Genomic DNA, 20100 nt, shown 5'->3' with positions numbered 1-20100 from the left:
ATATATAATATATAAGATGTAACTATATGTGTAGCTTTATATTAAAAAATAAGGATTCTTAAATCAAGTAAAATTATTTCATGAAATTATCTCATGTTTTATAAATTGGTTTGTTATGTAGTATATATATGTATGTATGTATGTATGTATATATATATATATATATATATATATATATATATATATTTGCTTTTCTTATGTGAGAGAAATGTACCATATAGTGTGTATAGGATTTGCTAATGTGAGTGGTTATAATTTGTTATAATTACTTGTTTATAATTAAGATATTGTCGATGTGTGTGAATATAGTTATATATTAAATAAATATTATTTTGTATGTGTGTGAAAATGTTGCAATATATTATATGCAAGAGTAAAAAACCAGAAAAATTATTTCAAATTAAATAACAAAATGTGTGATGTATACATTGGTCCCTAAAAGTAAAAAATATTTAATATAATATGTATATATATCGAAAAACAAATGGCACTACATTAAATTCCTTAATTTTTATGCTCAATATAGTCATTTTTTTCTATTACATAACAAAGTTAGCGACAAAGCTAAGAACTGTATTCATAAATGCTGTGCTCAAATATATGTATAATTTATTTTTTAGAATTTTACTTCATAGCAAATAAACAATAACATAAGAACAATAACTTTGAATACAGATCTTTGCTACATTAATTATCATAAGTAATGAATGATTTATTCACTTATCTTTTAACACATTTTTCTTTATCCACTAAATGCAAATATCAATATATTACAGGATATTATATTCTTTTCTTCAGCATCACATAATTTTCTAAAGCTCTTAATAAATAAAGCACTAATCTCTTTGGTATGAGACTCAAGTGATGATGATGAAAAACGTAATAAATAGCTTGTATAAACGTTATAAATGGCCTCTTCTAGTGTTATAAGTTTGTAGAATCTGCTATAATTAAAAGGCAATGCAAATCGACACCCTGATTGATTATTAAATCTCTTTATATATATATAAAATTATAGATTATAATTTTCATAATCCATTTAAATTTTTATTCTGATTTTGTGCTCACAATTAGGAAGCAGTTTGTCATATGTATAGCATTAATTATACTCTATCATGTAATTGACATTACAAGTAAATAATTTATTTGGATTATGAAACAAACATGCAACACTATGCAGTTGCTGCATATATACTTATTCTTACGAAATATATTTATATAAACAATGTCTTCTTGTATTAAAAATAAGTTAACACATAAGACTATAGTCTCGTTGTTAACAAGTATGAATGACTTATATAAATACAGTAACTCATATAATTTTTTTTACCACTAGATCACAATGATTTGGTAAATAATAATTATGTTGCGATTATAAACTATATAACTACTCATAATTATTTCATAAAAATCGGATTTGTAAAATAATTTAGAATATTATCAAACAGATGTGCAAAAAGTAAATCATTTTTACTATATTTTAATGCATTAATTTTGTTTTTGTATATTATATCATTAGTCATAAATTCAAAAATTGCCAGTATAAAATGTAAAAGGTTCCCAAAATTCTCATTACAATTAAAGTTATATATGTGTATATATGTTTCATATCAAAATCTATAAAAATATGTATTTGTCACAAATATATATGTCCAAAACTATATGATAATAAAGTTTTAGGTCGAAAAAATGAACATTATATTATGCCTTATAATGGATACTACAGCAAACATGTGAAATGTAATCAAATAATATTCAAATGTTTGAAAAAATATGCTCATATAATGAACAATCGTTCGTTAAAAGCAAACTTTTATCAAAGCAATTTTTATCTTTGTAAGCATAAATTCTCTTTCCGTTAATAATGTTATAAAAACATTGAATTTCTTGAATAAAGCGCGAGTTAATCAAGTTCTGTATATTATTACTCGATATTAGAATAAAAATAAGGCAAATATATATATGTTAGTTTACGATTTGTCGTTATAGTTTTTGTCATGCACTGCAAAATTATAAATGCTATTTTATGAAGTCACATTAACTTTTGAATTTTTTTATCAGTAATATTGTTCCTGAATATATATACGAATGGTGTAACATTTTTTCTACTATTAAAAAGTTTATATGATAATAGCATATATTAAACTCGCTTATCCTAAATCTCGAAAGAAAGGCACAAAGTAATATACTAAAACTCTAAGAGATTGGTAACTCTTCTAAAGATCAACGATACAGAAATAAATGGAAATAACAAGAAATACGTATTATAAAGCGTGGATCAACACTTGTTATGCACAACTCTCGGCAAGACAATCTGCAGGATTTGACATTACATTACGCAGTCGACGAATCTTCGACATCTTTGTCATCATTAGACGCGAGAACAACAATCTTATGCAAATTATTAATCGGTCTTTTCGGTTTCGGTGGAGGCGTTGGCGGTTTATTAGAATGACTATCTAGATCATCATCAGTAGGTGTCGGTAACTTGTTCTTCCACTGCCCTGGAGATTTGTTCAGATTATTCAAAGGACTACTAGCTAGACACTGATTAGAGGAAAGTTCCTCTGGAAGATTACAATAATCGGCCTCGCGCATTTTAATCGGCAGAGGCGGCGGCGGATCATCCTCGGATGCTGTACTGTCAGTCGTGCCAACGCTATCCCTATTTCCTTTTCCCAAATTACTTGGTTCCAATTCATTACTAATATTCCTTAGATAGTGTTGAGACTGCCCAGACCAGCGATTACTCATTCTACGTTCTTTCTCCGCTTCTGATCTCAGAGGTCGTTTTGGTGTAAGCTGTGTAAACAGGTGCGTATATCTCTATTTTAAGATTATAAGAAATAAAAAGACAATGCTCGTATGAAGTCAAACTTATTACCTCTTGACGTAGTTCAAATACAGGTGTCGAATGTAAATTAGATATCAATGACGTAATGGAACATGTTGAACTGTGAGATATTTCGGCCGTGGTGTACCATTGACTGGTCGGTTGATCGCTTTTCGTCACCGTGGCGGAATCGCTCTTTCGCGAACTTCTACGCTTCGCATCCTTCTTCTTATATGTTCCCGGACTCGAATTTCCCAATGCTTTTTGCAAAGAGGCCGTTGACAGAATATGCGAACGCATGGAGTTGTTCCTATAAATTGAAAATATTTGCAATTAAAGGCAACGTGAGTATCAAAAAGTAAAATCAGAAATAGACAGATAAAAGTAAATCGTATATAGACTAATCGTATATAGATTAAAAGTAGTGTAAGTCATAATTATAAATAGATACAGAAATAAAATAGATGAGATTATAATTGAGATAAATGATTAAATTTCATGAATTAAATAAATTAGTTTATAATTAGTTTATAATATAATTATCAGAAGAATATTGTACAAGCTGTGTGTATGCTTATATTTTAATCAAGATATCAGATATTTGATAAGAGAAATGTAATAATTGTAATAATCGCAATATCACTCGAGCCTTGCAACAATCTATAGCAAATACATATTTTTTAATTACCTATCGTAGTTATTGTAGACTTAGGAAGTTTAGTACAGATTGCCAGTTGAAGGAGATATATATTCCAAGGATATGACGATATTATGAGAAATGCAAAACAGAAACATGCAGATGAGAAGCGGAATAAATAGAAATAGAAGATGTGTAAAAATGTTAATTTAAAAAATCAGTACGTTTTTCGTATGCGTTTCAAATTATCTTGTTTCATGTAATATATAATTTTTATGACATAAAGAGAAGTATAACTATGTAGCATTAAGAATAGGTTTTTTTTTTTTTATTGTCTCGTTATATCTTTTGCATTCTGCAGAAGCAAAATGATAAAGTAATGCAAAATTGTAATCTGTATTTCAAATCTATTATTTTTAAAATATTATTTATAAATGATTTAAATATTTCTGGTTAATTTTAATGTTTATGGATTTGTTACTCATTCTCGGAACGCAAATATATAAAAAGTAACATAAATTACACAAATTAATGTACATATATATATAAGGGAAAATATATATTAATTCATATTATCTATATTGTCTAAAAAAATAAAATAACTGGAAAACACACAAGTAAACTGGAAATAAAAAACAAAGATATATAACAGGAATATTAAGTACGAAGAAAGGATAATATGGTACTATGCGAGAGTTTATCGGGTCCAACAGCGATATTCCTGAAATCATATTGCATACTATTCTATCATGTGCTCTAAAACGGGATTTTACTCTCTTTAGACATATAAACTGTGATTATGAGAAATATTAAATAAATTCGCGCATCTATTTTTTTATGTTTTGAATTTTTAATATTTCCTCTATCATAAGAGATCCAAATATCTAAGGCTTTTGTACAGAAATTAGCATTTAATATAATAATATAAATTAGCACTTATATTAACTCATCTATAGAGAAATGATTCAATTCTTGAGTTAGTGCTGAAGCTAAGTTAAACACTCATATGATTTTACCTTGACAAATTGATGGTTTGAACACCACTGGGGGGTGTGCTGTTGTTAAAATTGAACGATGCAAGAGACTTGAACGTTGCAACTTGGGATCTTGTAAGTGAGGATACCCTGGAGTGAATTATACAGCTGAATGGGATAATTGTATAATATAATTATTTTAAAACTGATACAGGATCAATCATGCTTGCCTTTGAACACATCCTGTGGCACACACACACACACACACACACACACACGCACACGCGCACGCGCACGCGCACGCGCACGCGCACGCGCACGCGCACACACACACACACACACACACACACACACACACACACACACACACACACACCACACACACACACACACACACACACACACACACACACACACACACACACACACACACACACACACACACACACACACACACACACACACACACACACACACACACACACACACACACACACACACACACACACACACACACACACACACACACACACACACACACACCACACACACACACACACACACACACACACACACACACACACACACACACACACACACACACACACACCACACACACACACACACACACACACACACACACACACACACACACACACACACACACACACACACACACACACACACACACACACACACACACACACACACACACACACACACACACACACACACAACACACACACACACACACACACACACACACACACACACACACACACACACACACACACACACACACACACACACACCACACACACACACACACACACACACACACACCACACACACACACACACACACACACACACACACACACACACACACACACACACACACACACAACACACACCACACACACACACACACACACACACACACACACACACACACACACACACACACACACACACACACACACACACACCACACACACACACACACACACACACACACACACACACACACACACACACACACACACACACACACACACACACACACACACACACACACACACACACACACACACACACACACACACACACACACACACACACACACACACACACACACACACACACACACACACACACACACACACACACACACACACACACACACACACACACACACACACACACACACACACACACACACACACACACACACCACACACACACACACACACACACACACACACACACACACACACACACACACCACACACACACACACACACACACACACACACACACACACACACACACACACACACACACACACACACACACACACACACACACACACACACACACACACACACACACACACACACACACACACACACACAACACACACACACACACACACACACCACACACACACACACACACACACACACACACACACACACACACACACACACACACACACACACACACACACACACACACACACACACACACACACACACACACACACAACACACACACACACACACACACACACACACACACACACACACACACACACACCACACACACACACACACACACACACACACACACACACACACACACACACACACACACACACACACACACACACACACACACACACACACACACACACACACACACACACACACACACACACACACACACACACACCACACACACACCCACACACACACACACACACACACACACACACACACACACACACACACACACACACACACACACACACACACACACACACACACACACACACACACACACACACACACACACACACACACACACACACACACACACACACACACACACACACACACACACACACACACCACACACACACACACACACACACACACACACACACACACACCTATTACCACATACTGATTTTACTTATAACAAATATTGCTTAGAAATATCCATGTATCATCAGATATTTATTTGTTATATAATTTAATACAAATAAAGATAATATTTAAAATAATTAGATTTAAAATGTAACTTTTTATAAATAGATTAGTAATACGAAATATCGCTTTATTCCAATAATGATGATTATGATATAACAATAACATGCTATGTAATAATTATTTCCATATTAGTCACGATAAACTCGTTAGTAAAATAATAAACATGCGTTTATAACTCCTTAATAAAAAAAAAATGCTGCTTTTGCGAACATTAACAGAATGACTTACTCTGAATTATTCATATTTGACTCAGACAGGCAGTGATTATCCCCTCTTGAAGTTGGTGGCCTTCGCATAGTTACGGTCTGTGTTAGGCTTTCAATTTGCAAATCGCATGTCTATATATTATATAAAATAAAAAAATTTTGAAAATCTGCATGTATAACTATTGACTTGAATAATTAGATTAACTTACCCTCTTTCCATATTTAACTTCTACTTGATTGCGCAATGACACGAAACATTGTTCTAAACGTTGATGAAACGGTGTCAATTCGGTAGGCGCTCGTGCTTTGTGCAACTGGAGTCCTATACTGAGTAAGGGAATTTGCTCTGCAATAAGTCCTTCTAATTTGAGAAGATCCGAACTCTCTTCTAGATGATTTTCCTTGTATTCTGCATTGAGAAAAGCCTTTTCATAGTTATCAATACCACCCATAACAGCTGGATCCAATATACCATTCAATTTCATGCTTAAGGGATTTAATGGAAGACTGGGATCGCTCCTGCAATAAGTAGTGAAAAAAATTATTGCAAAAATTCATAATGTAAGTAATGATAAATAAGAGTAATCTAAGTATAGGACGTAATTACTTTGTTATATTTATTATATACTTACTTTGTTATATTTATTTTAGTTATAAAAAAATATTAAACAAACCTATGAGCAATAATGAGATCACGTAGTGCTATATTTGTAGCTTCCATAGTTTCAATCGCATTTCTCAATGGACTGACTAAATATGTCTCGCTAGATGTCACAGGAAACCACCGAAGAATTCCGGGCAACGGATAGCTTGTCACAAGCACTGTTCTTTCTAACCATAACGAAGCAAATTCATTGCTGCTATTAATGCCAGCATTTATTTCTTTTTCCTTATCATTAGCTATCGCAATGATTTCTTTTCTCGGTGCGGGTCTTGAAAATCTAAAGCGTTGTACGTCATTCACACGATGATACCTAAAATATATAGTTGATAAAACGTAAAAATAATAATAATATTTACAAAAATATATTTACAATAATAATAAAATGTTGCATATGTTGTGTTTAGTTACTTTAATATAATATTGAATACCTTAAAACTGCTTCTGCAGTAACTGGTTTACCACTCAGACGATGCCTCTTTTCGTCCATCAATGGCTCTACCTTATTAATTTGTACATATTGATGATTAGATTCCAACATTTCTATAGTGGGTGGAGATAATTTGTTCATTTGCTCTGCATTCGGTAATTGGTTCAACGTTCTTGAACAAAAGTCACTAAGCCGTTCGTATTCTTTTCCTCGATAAACAAATACCTATTATAAATGAATTATTTGGTTAAAAGCGAATATAAAATACGATCAAAAATATATTTTTATTTGTTAAACATGTCAAAGTTTATTATTACCTTATTTTGAAGGAAAACAGGATGTCCTCTGCCATAATATGCAACTCTAAAATATTCTGGTTCAGGTCTTAATTGTTTTACTATGCAATCATAGAACTTTGCCATACGTCTTAATAATACAGATAGTTGCAAATAATCGAATGTTTCTTCCTCATATTGTGATATTAATTCCTTACAAACAGTAAGAGCACATTCCCACATTCTTCCTTTGTCAAAATAATCGATAATATCATTATACAATGCTTCTTTTAGTTCACGATGTGTTTGGCATAATGGATATCTAGGAAAAAAATATTTTAATATTTATTTTATTAATATAAGTTTAATGTATAAAAATATTTCGTTATTTAATTCTAAGTATGTGATGATACCTGTGCGATATCAGCAAAGGTGGTAAAGGTTGGTCGCTCCATGCTAATAACTGACTATGAAGCTTCAGAGAATAAGCTGCTTCTGTATAATTATCGCATTCTAAATGTAATTCACATAGTTTGTTCACGTACCTGTAATGTAAAAAAAATTTAATGTAATTTAATATTTATTTATTTACATTATATTAAATAAAATTAACATAAAAAATTAGGTTTATTATATAGAATTTAATCAATCTTGAAATAGACGATTAAAACATTTAAATTTAATTATTAAAATATAGTACATTTTTTTTATATTTACCTAATGTACATTTCTTTCCTATTAATCTCAGAATAAAATTCCAATAAATTTACAGTGCAAAGCATACGATGTTCTTGAGATTCTGCGTGAATAATATCTCGATATTGTAATAAACGTTCCATGAGTTTAGCGATAGTGTCTACAAAGCGTAAGCCTTGCTCTCGCATTGTGGAATGTTTTTCGCACAAAGAACCCATAACATAAGTCCAAAGCGCACGAAATTGTTCGTCACCTCTACCTCCTTCTACCTATAAAGAAGATACTTTGATAAAGTATAATCTTTCATTGATATAATTAATGAAGCAAATTTAAGTTGCGACTTTTAATTTCAATATATAAAATGATATAAAAACTATACCAAGATATCCAATTTTGCAATCATCTCATTTTCATATTCTATAAAATTAGCTTTAATATGAGCAGGATCACGTTTGGTATCGCCGTATCCTTCCACTATTCGTGAACTGTAATATTCACATTGCATCATATCGAAAAAGATAGGTATTGTAGCTTTTCTTAATTCAGTTTCAGGTATTAATGCCATTTCAAGGATTGCGCCGACTAAAGCAGGCACAAATAGTATTTTGTGTTGTCCCAAATTGAACCACATTGATCGAATTTCAAATGCAGTTTCTCTGTAATGTATCATATAAAGAAAATGTGATATTATTATTTTTATTTTATCAATTTACCATGCTTAATAAAAATATTTTATACATAAAATGTGTTATGCAACTAAGATTCATATATTTATTTAAATTGCATTTCTATTTGAGTTTATAATTTTCTGTGATAGTGATTTGAAACGGTTGTATAATTATTATATTTGATAAGAAACGTACCTACGCATGTCGTTATAACGTGCAATAATACGATTTCGTTTGGCTGGTGTGAATGTTTCCAACTGTAGGGCAGGTTGAGTTAAAAATGCAATAGCACAATGAAAAAAATTTGACCATGCTTGATGCTCAAATTCGGTAAAAAAATAATCTCTAATTGTGCCTGAGAAATATCGTAATGATTTTAGAATAACACTATTTTGAAGCATAATCATTTCACACCAGTCTCCTGCAAATACACTTCTAGAAACTAAATCTTTGAAAACTAATAATATCTCCATAAGAAAATCGAGTAAATCAATTCTTGTTCCAAAGTGATTGATGTATACTTCATAATGGTGTTGTGTCATTTGTCTGAAAAAGATGACAAAAATAAGCATAGAGATATATCTCCAATAATTTTTTTACCATTATTTTAAGATCTTAAAAATACCTGAATATTGCTAACATGACTGAAACTAAATTTCCAACTAAAGGATTTTCCCTATCCATTGATATAACAGTTTGTATAACAGTGCGTAATGCAGTTAACATTATCTCTTTAACATCTGAAACTGTGCTACCTATATCTTTTCTAAAAGTCAGTTCCAGAATGTCAGACAATATCTTGACACATAATTCCACCTGTAGGAACATAAAGACAGATTTAACAAGTATTTAGTAAGATTGCTTGAATGTATCTATTTCTATAAAATATAAAAATTAGTAGAAAAATATATAAATCAACATGTCTAAATTAGTGAATTATAATATGATATACACTCTCTGCAATCTATACATTCACACACAAAAATAATTCGCATAACGCGAATCATCGATCCTAAATTATAAAATATAATACAACACACAGGCATAAATGCAAAGTTCTGTGTAAAACTGTCTTAAAATATACCATGTAACGCCATGAAAAACGTTATTTATTTTCGTAGAAGATTTCCGTAGATTGCGTAGAGAATTTCCTGCATTTATCAAAAATTACCTCTTCAGAGTAGCCGCGATGTTGGTTGAGCCGATGTCGATTTTCGCCGAGCAGCCTGGCTACCTTCGCCACGCTCTTTCCAGGCGTACTCGATAGCCCCTTTAAACGCCATTAACCAAAACCAAACCGTATACAAAAAAAAAATGAAATAACCCTTGTTAGTTGAAAAAAAAAATACCATTTTCTAAAGACATATACATTTCTGAAAATTCCCGACACCAATGTGAATTTAGAACTGCATGCAGTAAAGATGCAGTTTCTCACTAAGAAATATATTAATAATAGAAAAATAATAGAAAAATTTAATGTGATATACTAATAATAGACAAAAGTATGTATAATAGAGAAAAGAAAAAGAAAATTTTCATTTAATGATTATAATTTTTTTTTCACAGTCACGAGTGTTTGATATTTTCATACTATGAATTAATAAACTATATAAATCATAAAACATTTCAAAATTTATATTATAACAAAAAAAAAACAAAGTAATAAATCGAAGAAGATATCACACAAATTAAATAATTTTATATGTAAATGCTTATTATATAAAATGCAGAATAAACATTACGCAATAACATATCACTGGACAAACACATGCCACATTTGGAATTTTATTATTTCAATACAATGAATATATTTACTCTTACATGCTCTACTGAAAGAGTAAGTAAAAAGGATGTCTCTTTCAATTATATTTTCAAATAACAACAATTTTCAATTTTTATTATTATATATATTGTGAAAAATTATTGCTAAATACATAATATTATTTCTTTTTTAAAAAATTTCTTTCTTATTTCTTTTATAAAAAATAATATACAAATAATATTAATAAAAATAATAATGTGAAAAATTGATTAAAAGTTTAGTAATAAAATTTATAATAAACAAGCTATGATTTAAAAAATAAAAAATGAAAAGACATCCTCTATAAAAAAGGAAGTTTGATAAGATTCATGTAGAAAGATGCGTGGCGAAAGGATCGCAGGCTGTACGGAAAGCACGAATGATATTTATCATGTACGACACGATATTAAATGCAAGTAAAAATTTATAAGTTCAATCAGATTTAGTTATATGCAAATGTATATAGTTAGAATTCTGTGAAAAGTGTCGCGAGATTATATAAATGATGAATTTATATTATTTCTTGTGAAATATAGATAAGTGTAATGTATACATTCCAATTTGCTTAAATTGTCGATTATAGGAAATTATAGCATTAGGAAACAGCACATTTTATGACATCTTACCTCCTCTTTGGCTTCCAATAAGTCTCTCACAAGTATAGTAATTCTTGGCAATAAAATCGCTCTACACTCCACATTTAAAAAAAGTGGACTATGAACAATATCATTGACTGTCATCATTTTCTGCTTAGTTAATCTACCTGTTGGTAGAGTCACAAGTAAATCTGTTAGAATTGTACTCAATTGCTTGCCACTGTAGACCCTTAATAAATGAGGTATTGTTGTAGGCAGATACTTGAGACAAGCTCCTTGAACCAACAAAGTCCCATCAGTTTCATAACTCATGAGATTAACAATGGATTGTAATAGATCTGTTAATGTTTGTGAGAATTCTTCTTCATCTTGATTTAATCTTTGAAAGAAAATTACAATAATTATTAAAAATCATGTATATATTTCTCTTTTAAAGAATAAATATATATGTGGGTAATAATAAATGAAACATACTCAGTAAATAAAAGACGAGATTCAACAATAAACCTCATGCAGTATTGCAGACTTTTCATTGTTTTAAGCAATAAATCACGTTCTTGACCATCGTTGTTGCCGATGTTATCTATACGCTTGCGCAATACTGCAATTAATTTTTTATATGCAAGAGTTGCAGAGAAACTTTCAGAAATGTATAAATCTAATACTGGTTGAAAGTGCTGATACTTTCTATCGGACACGAGTCCAATAATATATAAAAGGCACTCAAAGACCATATCATCATAGACATCACTGTCTGAATTACTCATTAAAATGTTAAATAAAGCATCCAAAACATCCTGTAAAAAATGATGCTGCTCATTAAAATTATTCTCATACAAATATAATTATTATTGTTATACATGTAATTTCCCTCGAATATTTTATTTTACCTGCAGAAACTTCACTATTTCCTCCCCATCGACCTTCATTAAAGCAGCTAAAGATTCTTTCAAGCCAGTATTGTGTGATGCCCAATTAAGTAAACCTAATAAATCTACATTCTGGGTTAATTTTGTTGAGCAAATATTGGTTGCTATCAAAAAACTATCTTTGCTGCTTAATGTTAATGATCCTAAACTTGGCTTCTTCTCTATATTTAATTCAGCCTAAATCACACACAAAAAAGAGAAGATAAAAATGTTGAAATATTAAAAATGTATGAAATTTCCTTTATCTCTTTAATAAACAAATAGACATACCAATTCTCCGCGTGTTGATGGCAATTTAAAGTAAGATATATCACTTTCCTCATACTTCTTTTGCTCTAATTTGTAAACCAACAATTCGTGTTGTATGTCTTGCAGAGTTGTACCATTACGTTGCATTAATCGAACATAACTTAAAGCAAATGGTTTCTCAGACTTATCTTTCGCTTCGTTAGAACTGCGATGCTTGAATGTAAACTTTAAATGAGCTTGCTTGAATTCTTCTATAGGTATGGCAATCTTGAACGTTTCGCACCATCTAGGCTTGTCTTCATGATAATAAATAACACTACGATACTCATCAATAGGAGACGCGCCGCCTCCTAATGTCATGACTCCAGGAATTGCTATACCATGTTCATTACATACTTTAACCTGTTAAAAATCAGATATATTTAATCTATTTTTGTAGGAATATTTTTATCAATTTTTATCTTCTATTTAAATTCTTATACTAACCGTTACTTCCACATTTTTATCTGTAGATTTTGAACCTTTACTAAATTCGCCACTAATTAAAGTCAAATATAGGTCGTTGCGTACGTCACCCGGCAAAATAACTTCCGGAAATCCCATTTTACGTGCAATTGCAACATTACCGAGGACTAGATGTGGATTTTCGTCACGTACCTATACAAATTCTCAAAATTAGAGATATAATTTTTGTTTATATAAAGCACAACAATACAATCGTTTAGAAAAAATTTACAATTGTATAGAAAAATTATTTTATTTCACAACTCACTTGCTTTGGATCGCCTCTTAACAATTTTAAACTCGTCCATAATCCTTGTCCACCTGTGATATTGGTAATATTGCCATTGATATGTTTCTGGATAATTGCTTCTTTTTGTGCAATAATTTTACGTAATGTTCCATCAAGACTATCTTTCTCACAACATCTGAAGCAAAGAATAAGGAAACCAACAAAACAATTCTGCCTTAACTCTCTTTCAAGTATTATTAATTAATTAATACTTTTCTTTGAGAGTTTAATCATAAATTTCACAATATTGGATGTCATAAAACCAAGATACCTTAAATATGTACTTACTGTATAAAAGGTATAAAATGATGTTGTTCAACATCTCCCTCGAGTTTGCCAGTAATAAATAAAGTGATATCCATCGCGGCTACACCGAATGGTCTTCTCATATTTTCCGTACTTTTGGATTTGTTCTGATTATTTTGTGCAACGCTCGAGCGTCGGTGGTCCGGTTCTTTGGCTTCCATACCGCCCACTCTAATTACATAACAGGCTAAATAAACTTTGTCCCTTGTCAAATCTCTGGAGCCAAGATCCGTGAACAATACTCTAAGATTGTGCAACTGATCGATGTCTCTTGCAAGTCCCTCTTTGCTCCATGATACCACGTAATTTTCCGTGATAGCTTTCATTTCCCTACCATCGTATAAAGTCAATAGTAGCTCTACATCCTCTGCCATTTTACACACAAAATTTCTCACACTGACAAAGAAGATATGTGAATATACAGGTACTTGTGGCTTATGGGACTTTTTTTTGGTGTCATTGGACGCCTTCCTTATCCTTTCTGCAGCAGTCTCATGATGATAATATAATTGGATAGTACTCGTTTCTTCGGGATTTAAAACGTTTCCATGCTCGTCTCGAACCACCATGTCCAAACCCAACAGTTGATTTCCAGTGTCTATCCTTGCCGTTGCTAATCTTTTCATATCTTTCAATTCGTCTACTGTTAAAGTACCACTCAAAATCTTGCTTCTGTATCCTATTGCATCCAAAATTTGTTGCTGCATTGTCCTGAAGTACTCGGAGTGTGTCTATATATGTACAAAAAATTATATAAAGTTATATTTATACATGTTTAGAGAGATAAATTAAGTTTTATATATATATATATATATATATATATATATATATATATAATAAAAAAAATATATTCATACCACATATAAATACTTCCAATGATGCCCCCATTCTTTTAGAACATTAGTGATTTCATGTACTAGGTTATCCGTATACGTTGATTTCTGTAAGATATGTATATAGGACTTTGGAAAAATTCCACATGTGCCTTTAAACTTGCTGCGGCCATAGTACCAGTCTCCACACTCCTCAGTTATCTGTACAACCTCTCCGACTGTTAAACGTATCGTGTACGGGTTTGGATGCGCAAAATTATGGATGGCTAAAGTGAAATTAAAAATATATCTCATTTTAATATTGTAATATTTCTTCAAGACTCTGCATTTTTGTATATCTCAATAAAAAATTATATCTTCAATTTATATTAATTTTGGAATTATAATTGTTTCGTGTTAATGTCTATTAATAAATTTTAACTAATTATCTGCTCAATTTTATGTAATAACTTAAGATTATTTTTAAAATATACAAATATATTTTACATGCATATAAAAAATGTATATATAAAGATAAAAATGTATAATAGTGAATATTTTTTCCTTATAAATAATCAACATAGATCAATATATGTGTAATAAAATATTTACATAATAGCATTAATATTAATACACAAAATAATATTATTTTCCCATATTTATGACAAAATAAAATGATTTTCAATCAATTCTAAATTCAACATGACTACGGTATGTATAATGAAACAATACATCCATTTATATTAGTTGATTAATGTAATGTATCATAAATATTGAATACACGAATATTATATACGAAATGTCACATGCATAAAATACATCAAAGATTCAGTATACACGACAGAGGTAGCGAAGGGTGAAGTGCCCACTCGAATGTCAGACGCGATGTAACGAATATTTTATCTGAACTCTCGGGGGCACCTCCCAGGATGTTGGAATATTTCGCAGCACAGAGGGTTATTAATCTTACGCACAAACCGTATTCCTCACCTACTCCTAACTGCTCATTAATCCGCTTCCATGTCATTGTCATTTTATTCCGGTACTCTTAGCACTTCTAAGATATTTACATTAGTTACATCTCGCGACTCGCATCTCGCCAGGGCGAATAAAATATATTGCCGTTTTTATCTTGCCATCTATTACTATAATGCCTCCGAAACAGGATGCTACACTTCTCTACTATGTATATTACCACAGCGATGTGAGAACGGATGGAAGAGAGACGAGACTAGAGGGAACAAACATGTCACGAAATGCATAAAAATTGACGTAAGCACAGAGAGGAAAACGCGAGTGAGGAATGTTCGTACTCTTGGCTCCCATTTAAATAATCGTATCGATAAAGAGGATATTTGCGGATAAATATTGTCGATAAAAAGATCTCGAATCTGCCTGAGATAAGCTGTAATCTGTAATATCGATGCTACTGAACGCGACGTCGCGCGACATCAGCTGATTTCGCTCTGTCCATCTCGCGTTGGCACTTGCGGTTGATTTTTGTCGTGGTCGGCGTATTTTTGAGATCTCGGGTCGTTAATTATCGTCGAAATAATAGACAAAACTGCCGTCATGGTGCCCAATTGTACCGCCGAGCTCAACAGATTGATGAACGAGCTAGAAATCAGCGAATTGGAGGTGAGTTTCCAAACTGTGCGAAAAGGCGCTTTTGCAGGTTATATCGTCTATTTATGTTCAATCTTCTTTACGTACTTGCATTCGGCGATGAAGCACGTTTTGGGTGAGATATCGTTTTATAATTGAGGAGGTGAATGTGGAAAGTAATTTCAGTTAATCGCTCGTTTCAGCCCACGACTGGTGTTCTAACTGCACAAGCTTACATGCGATTGCTGGCTGTCTATCTCCATCAGAATGATCTGTGAGTAGAAAAGCACACATATTCAATTAGTTTCTCATGAGGGATATTGTATCTTTTACTTATCTTAACCATTTTTTCTATTATTGCTTTATTAATAACACATTATTGCTTTATTAATAACACAGATAGGATGTGCAATTTATGTGCTTGAATTAGCATAAGATATTCAATGTATATTTTAATGTAAAGTTCCTTTATATCGCAATATTGAATATTGAGTTATAATTTAATCAGATACATTACCATGAAAAACAGTTGAAATAATGATTAAGCATGTTTTTGAATTTATATGTTGTCTTAAGTTGTCAGGTGATTGGATCATTCATTGCACCAACTTTATACCATTATCACTAAGTATTTGATTGCGCAAAATTATTGCTAAAATATTTCTTTATATTATGTCTTTTATTTTTTGACATACTTTTAGAAGCTTTTGCTTCTTATTCGCACCTTACTTTCTTGGGATGCATTTTATAAAATGTATGAGTATTCATGTTTTATTCACATCTATATCTGCCAACAAGATAATAAGAATATTTTTTTCATTTATTGTTGTGTGGGTTTTAAGATCCATTAAATCTATCTGTGATGACACCATTTGTTATCCTCCTTTGCATTGTGCTTTTTATAATCCTTTATGGTCTATCGGTCTAAAGTCGCTTTGTTTCTCCTGGCGTTAAAATTTATATCACGTAAAGAAGTATTTTGCGTCGATAGCATGAGCGTGTCACACAAAATATTTCGCAAAGTCGCTTGCAGCGATCTGCTAAAATCGGCTATTTGCTATCTATTTTATTTTTGTACATCACACATGAGAGAGTGTGTCGAATCTGTTTATCAATCGACTTGTGATTTTGTTTATTTGAATGAATCGACAATGACAGATGCAACGCAAAATCGCTTGCAGCGATCTGCTAAAATCGGCTATTTACGATCTATTTTATTTTTGTACATCATACATCACGCATGAGAGAGTGTGTCGAATCTGTTTACCGATCGACCTGTGATTTTGTTTATTTGAATGAAACGACAATGACAGATGCAACGCAAAGTTCCTCTGGCAACGAATTCCCTCGGATATAAAAGCCGCCCATGAAGACCTCAGACGAATATGGATTGTAGGACAACGCATGTGGCAACGCAATTGGCCTGCGGTGCATGTGGCCCTCAATGTGGAATGGAGCGAAGATGTCAAAGAGATTATGGCAGCTCTAAAAGGTAAGTTAAATATATTTTAAAATAATAAGAGATTAATAAAGTAACGAAATTCCATAATAAAATAATCATTAGAATTAGACAACAAGATACCTGGAATTAAATTATTTCTTTCCTATGTGCCACTGTTAGAATTTATAATGTATTTTTAATATATAATGTCACCAAAGAAATCTGAAAAAAATACAATCATCATGATTATTCATCCACAGAGATTATCCATTACAATAATAATAATAATGCAAATTCGTATTAATCATTATCTTCTAAATAATTAAAATCTTAAATCTCTTATTGCAGTTATTATTTAGTAAGTATATGCATTAAAAAAATATATATTTGATATTTTAATAAATTTGATCTCTTTATCTCTTTACGTTTTATGTTGTTTTTTTTCTTTATTTAGCGCCCTACATCTGTAGAGGTAAAGACTAAATATGTACCTTATTATAATTAACGACAATCAATTGTTATTAAACCCACCGTCTATACATAATTATCACTTACAACGCCAATCGATAATCGATTAGTCGAGCGGCATCTGCACAGCTATTGGTGTTCTTTATTCAAATTTCTTGCTCTGTGTTAAACAAGAAGACTTCTTGTTGTACTAACGGAATTCCCGATTCACCTCCGATTTTTGCAGACAACGTTCGAGAACGAGTGATGAGGCTGATATCGAAGGCGTACTCTTCATTGAACCTGACGACTATGGCGACGATGAGCGGGATGTCGTTGGATGAGGCGCGACAAGCCGCTATTGACAGGGGTTGGAGCGTCGACGGTACCATAGTGCAACCGTGCAAGCAAAACGACGAGGAACAATACAGTCAATCGGACAAGATCTGTTTAACGGAGGAGCAACTGGAGAAACTCACACAATTTGTGTCCTTTTTGGAAAATTGAGGGATCTTCTATTCTTCCTTGACTTCATCTCGTGTGGACTCGAATCGTTGCGCGATCTCGATGACGGACTCGAACCTCCTTTCGCAATCTCGCCTCGTAACTCTATTATATAAAGGAGGAAGTGCGCGCCGAAGGTAACATCATCGATGTTCGTGCTCGTAAAATAAGCATACCTTACGATAGACAGAGAGGGAGAGGGAGTAGTGACAGAGATAGAGACAGAAAGCAGCTACCCACGCGATTTGTCCGTTCAATCGGAAGGATAATTCAATGAAGCTCCTCGCAAGCGTGGAATCAACAACTATATTAATCGATAATCAGCTGTGCGTGCGCGAGAGGGCGGACTGGCATTTGCAGAACAGTATCCTCCGACAGGAGTCTCTTTTCCTCTCGTCTCCTCTTCCCTGTCGTGCTCCTAACTCGCCTACCTGATGTGGATCCCCTGAAAATACACACCGTTCGCATCGCTGTAATTATCAAAGTGGTTCGCCGCAGTAAGAATCGGGCAGGTAGCCGTTAATGTTCCTCACGACGACGACGACAACGACGTGCCTCTATCTAACTTAAACACGTGCGTGGCACGCGAACTATTCTCACGCGTGATTCCTCGTGGTACCTTCGAATCGAGAAGAAGAAACGAAAGGAGAAATAAAAAGACTGGAACTGTTTCAAACGGCGTGCATTGCTAGATTTTGATAAAGTGTGTTGTAACAGCAAGTGAGTGTTTTTATATTTGTTTTTCTTCTTCACTGAACTATTCCCATTCACCATTATCCTCGCAATATTTCCCCTGATATCAGTTTATGAGGATTTCTAACAGTCATTTACAGCGAAAATACATTTTAAGATAGATTTTTACGATCTCGCAATCTCCATTTTTTGTTATTCTTTTTAATTAAAAAAATTTAAATTAACTTATTTATTTTTATGGATTTATTTTTATTTAAAAATTTCGACAGTATGTTCACGAATTATAACGATGTTAAAAAATAATTATATAATATTTAATTAATATATATTATAGATATAATATTTAATTAATTATATTATAGATATAATATTTAATTAATATATAGTACAGTTCTTTTTTAGAGATCATTTTTACTGAAATTTTGATTAATTTAAATTTCAGTTTTACTGATATCTTTCATCTTTTAAGATTTAAAACTAAAAGAAAACAA

At 32.3% G+C, this 20100-nt stretch overlaps 2 protein-coding genes across 8 annotated transcripts; one reads left to right on the top strand and one right to left on the bottom strand.

Annotated features, from left to right (window-relative positions):
- Positions 1–1655: 1655 nt before the first annotated feature.
- Positions 1656–16319, bottom strand: LOC105258830 (dedicator of cytokinesis protein 1). Of its 7 annotated transcripts, none has more exons than XM_020029865.2 (23): positions 15910–16270; positions 14965–15206; positions 14090–14838; positions 13781–13937; positions 13495–13665; positions 13030–13410; positions 12721–12936; positions 12305–12627; positions 11861–12209; positions 10605–10703; positions 10059–10249; positions 9629–9979; positions 9145–9421; positions 8787–9034; positions 8483–8614; positions 8112–8391; positions 7796–8019; positions 7378–7677; positions 6913–7222; positions 6726–6835; positions 4487–4612; positions 2885–3143; positions 1656–2802 (listed from the first exon to the last, which is right to left on the bottom strand). In XM_020029865.2, the coding sequence occupies exons 1-23, from the start codon at positions 15950–15952 to the stop codon at positions 2335–2337; spliced, it is 6006 nt and encodes a 2001-aa protein (XP_019885424.1). In that variant the 5' UTR covers positions 15953–16270; the 3' UTR covers positions 1656–2334. The 7 variants fall into 7 exon arrangements, with proteins under 7 accessions (XP_019885424.1, XP_011268661.1, XP_019885425.1 ...); XM_011270359.3 differs by having other exon boundaries at positions 13781–13934; XM_020029866.2 differs by having other exon boundaries at positions 4487–4594; positions 15910–16269.
- Positions 16320–16363: 44 nt separating this feature from the next.
- On the top strand, positions 16364–19636 carry LOC105258829 (COP9 signalosome complex subunit 8). Its single transcript, XM_011270357.3, has 4 exons — positions 16364–16557; positions 16728–16798; positions 17838–18016; positions 18660–19636. The coding sequence occupies exons 1-4, from the start codon at positions 16492–16494 to the stop codon at positions 18917–18919; spliced, it is 576 nt and encodes a 191-aa protein (XP_011268659.1). The 5' UTR covers positions 16364–16491; the 3' UTR covers positions 18920–19636.
- Positions 19637–20100: the final 464 nt, after the last annotated feature.

This window comes from Camponotus floridanus, unplaced genomic scaffold, assembly GCF_003227725.1.
Source record: "Camponotus floridanus strain SB8 unplaced genomic scaffold, Cflo_v7.5 scaffold41, whole genome shotgun sequence".
NCBI classification, from domain to species: domain Eukaryota; kingdom Metazoa; phylum Arthropoda; class Insecta; order Hymenoptera; family Formicidae; genus Camponotus; species Camponotus floridanus.
This window is presented reverse-complemented; position numbering and strand designations above follow the sequence as displayed.

Excerpts from the sequence above, each read along its gene's own strand:
- LOC105258829 (XM_011270357.3), top strand. The coding sequence starts at position 16,492 with ATGGTGCCCAATTGTACCGCCGAGCTCAACAGATTGATGAACGAGCTA. Across the intron at positions 16,558-16,727 it reads TAGAAATCAGCGAATTGGAG|CCCACGACTGGTGTTCTAAC; the intron begins GTGAGTTTCCAA and ends CGCTCGTTTCAG. Across the intron at positions 18,017-18,659 it reads GATTATGGCAGCTCTAAAAG|ACAACGTTCGAGAACGAGTG; the intron begins GTAAGTTAAATA and ends CGATTTTTGCAG.
- LOC105258830 (XM_020029865.2), bottom strand. The coding sequence starts at position 15,952 with ATGACAATGACATGGAAGCGGATTAATGAGCAGTTAGGAGTAG. Across the intron at positions 10,704-11,860 it reads TATTGGAAGCCAAAGAGGAG|GGGCTATCGAGTACGCCTGG; the intron begins GTAAGATGTCAT and ends TGGCGTTTAAAG. Across the intron at positions 2,803-2,884 it reads TATTTGAACTACGTCAAGAG|CTTACACCAAAACGACCTCT; the intron begins GTAATAAGTTTG and ends CTGTTTACACAG.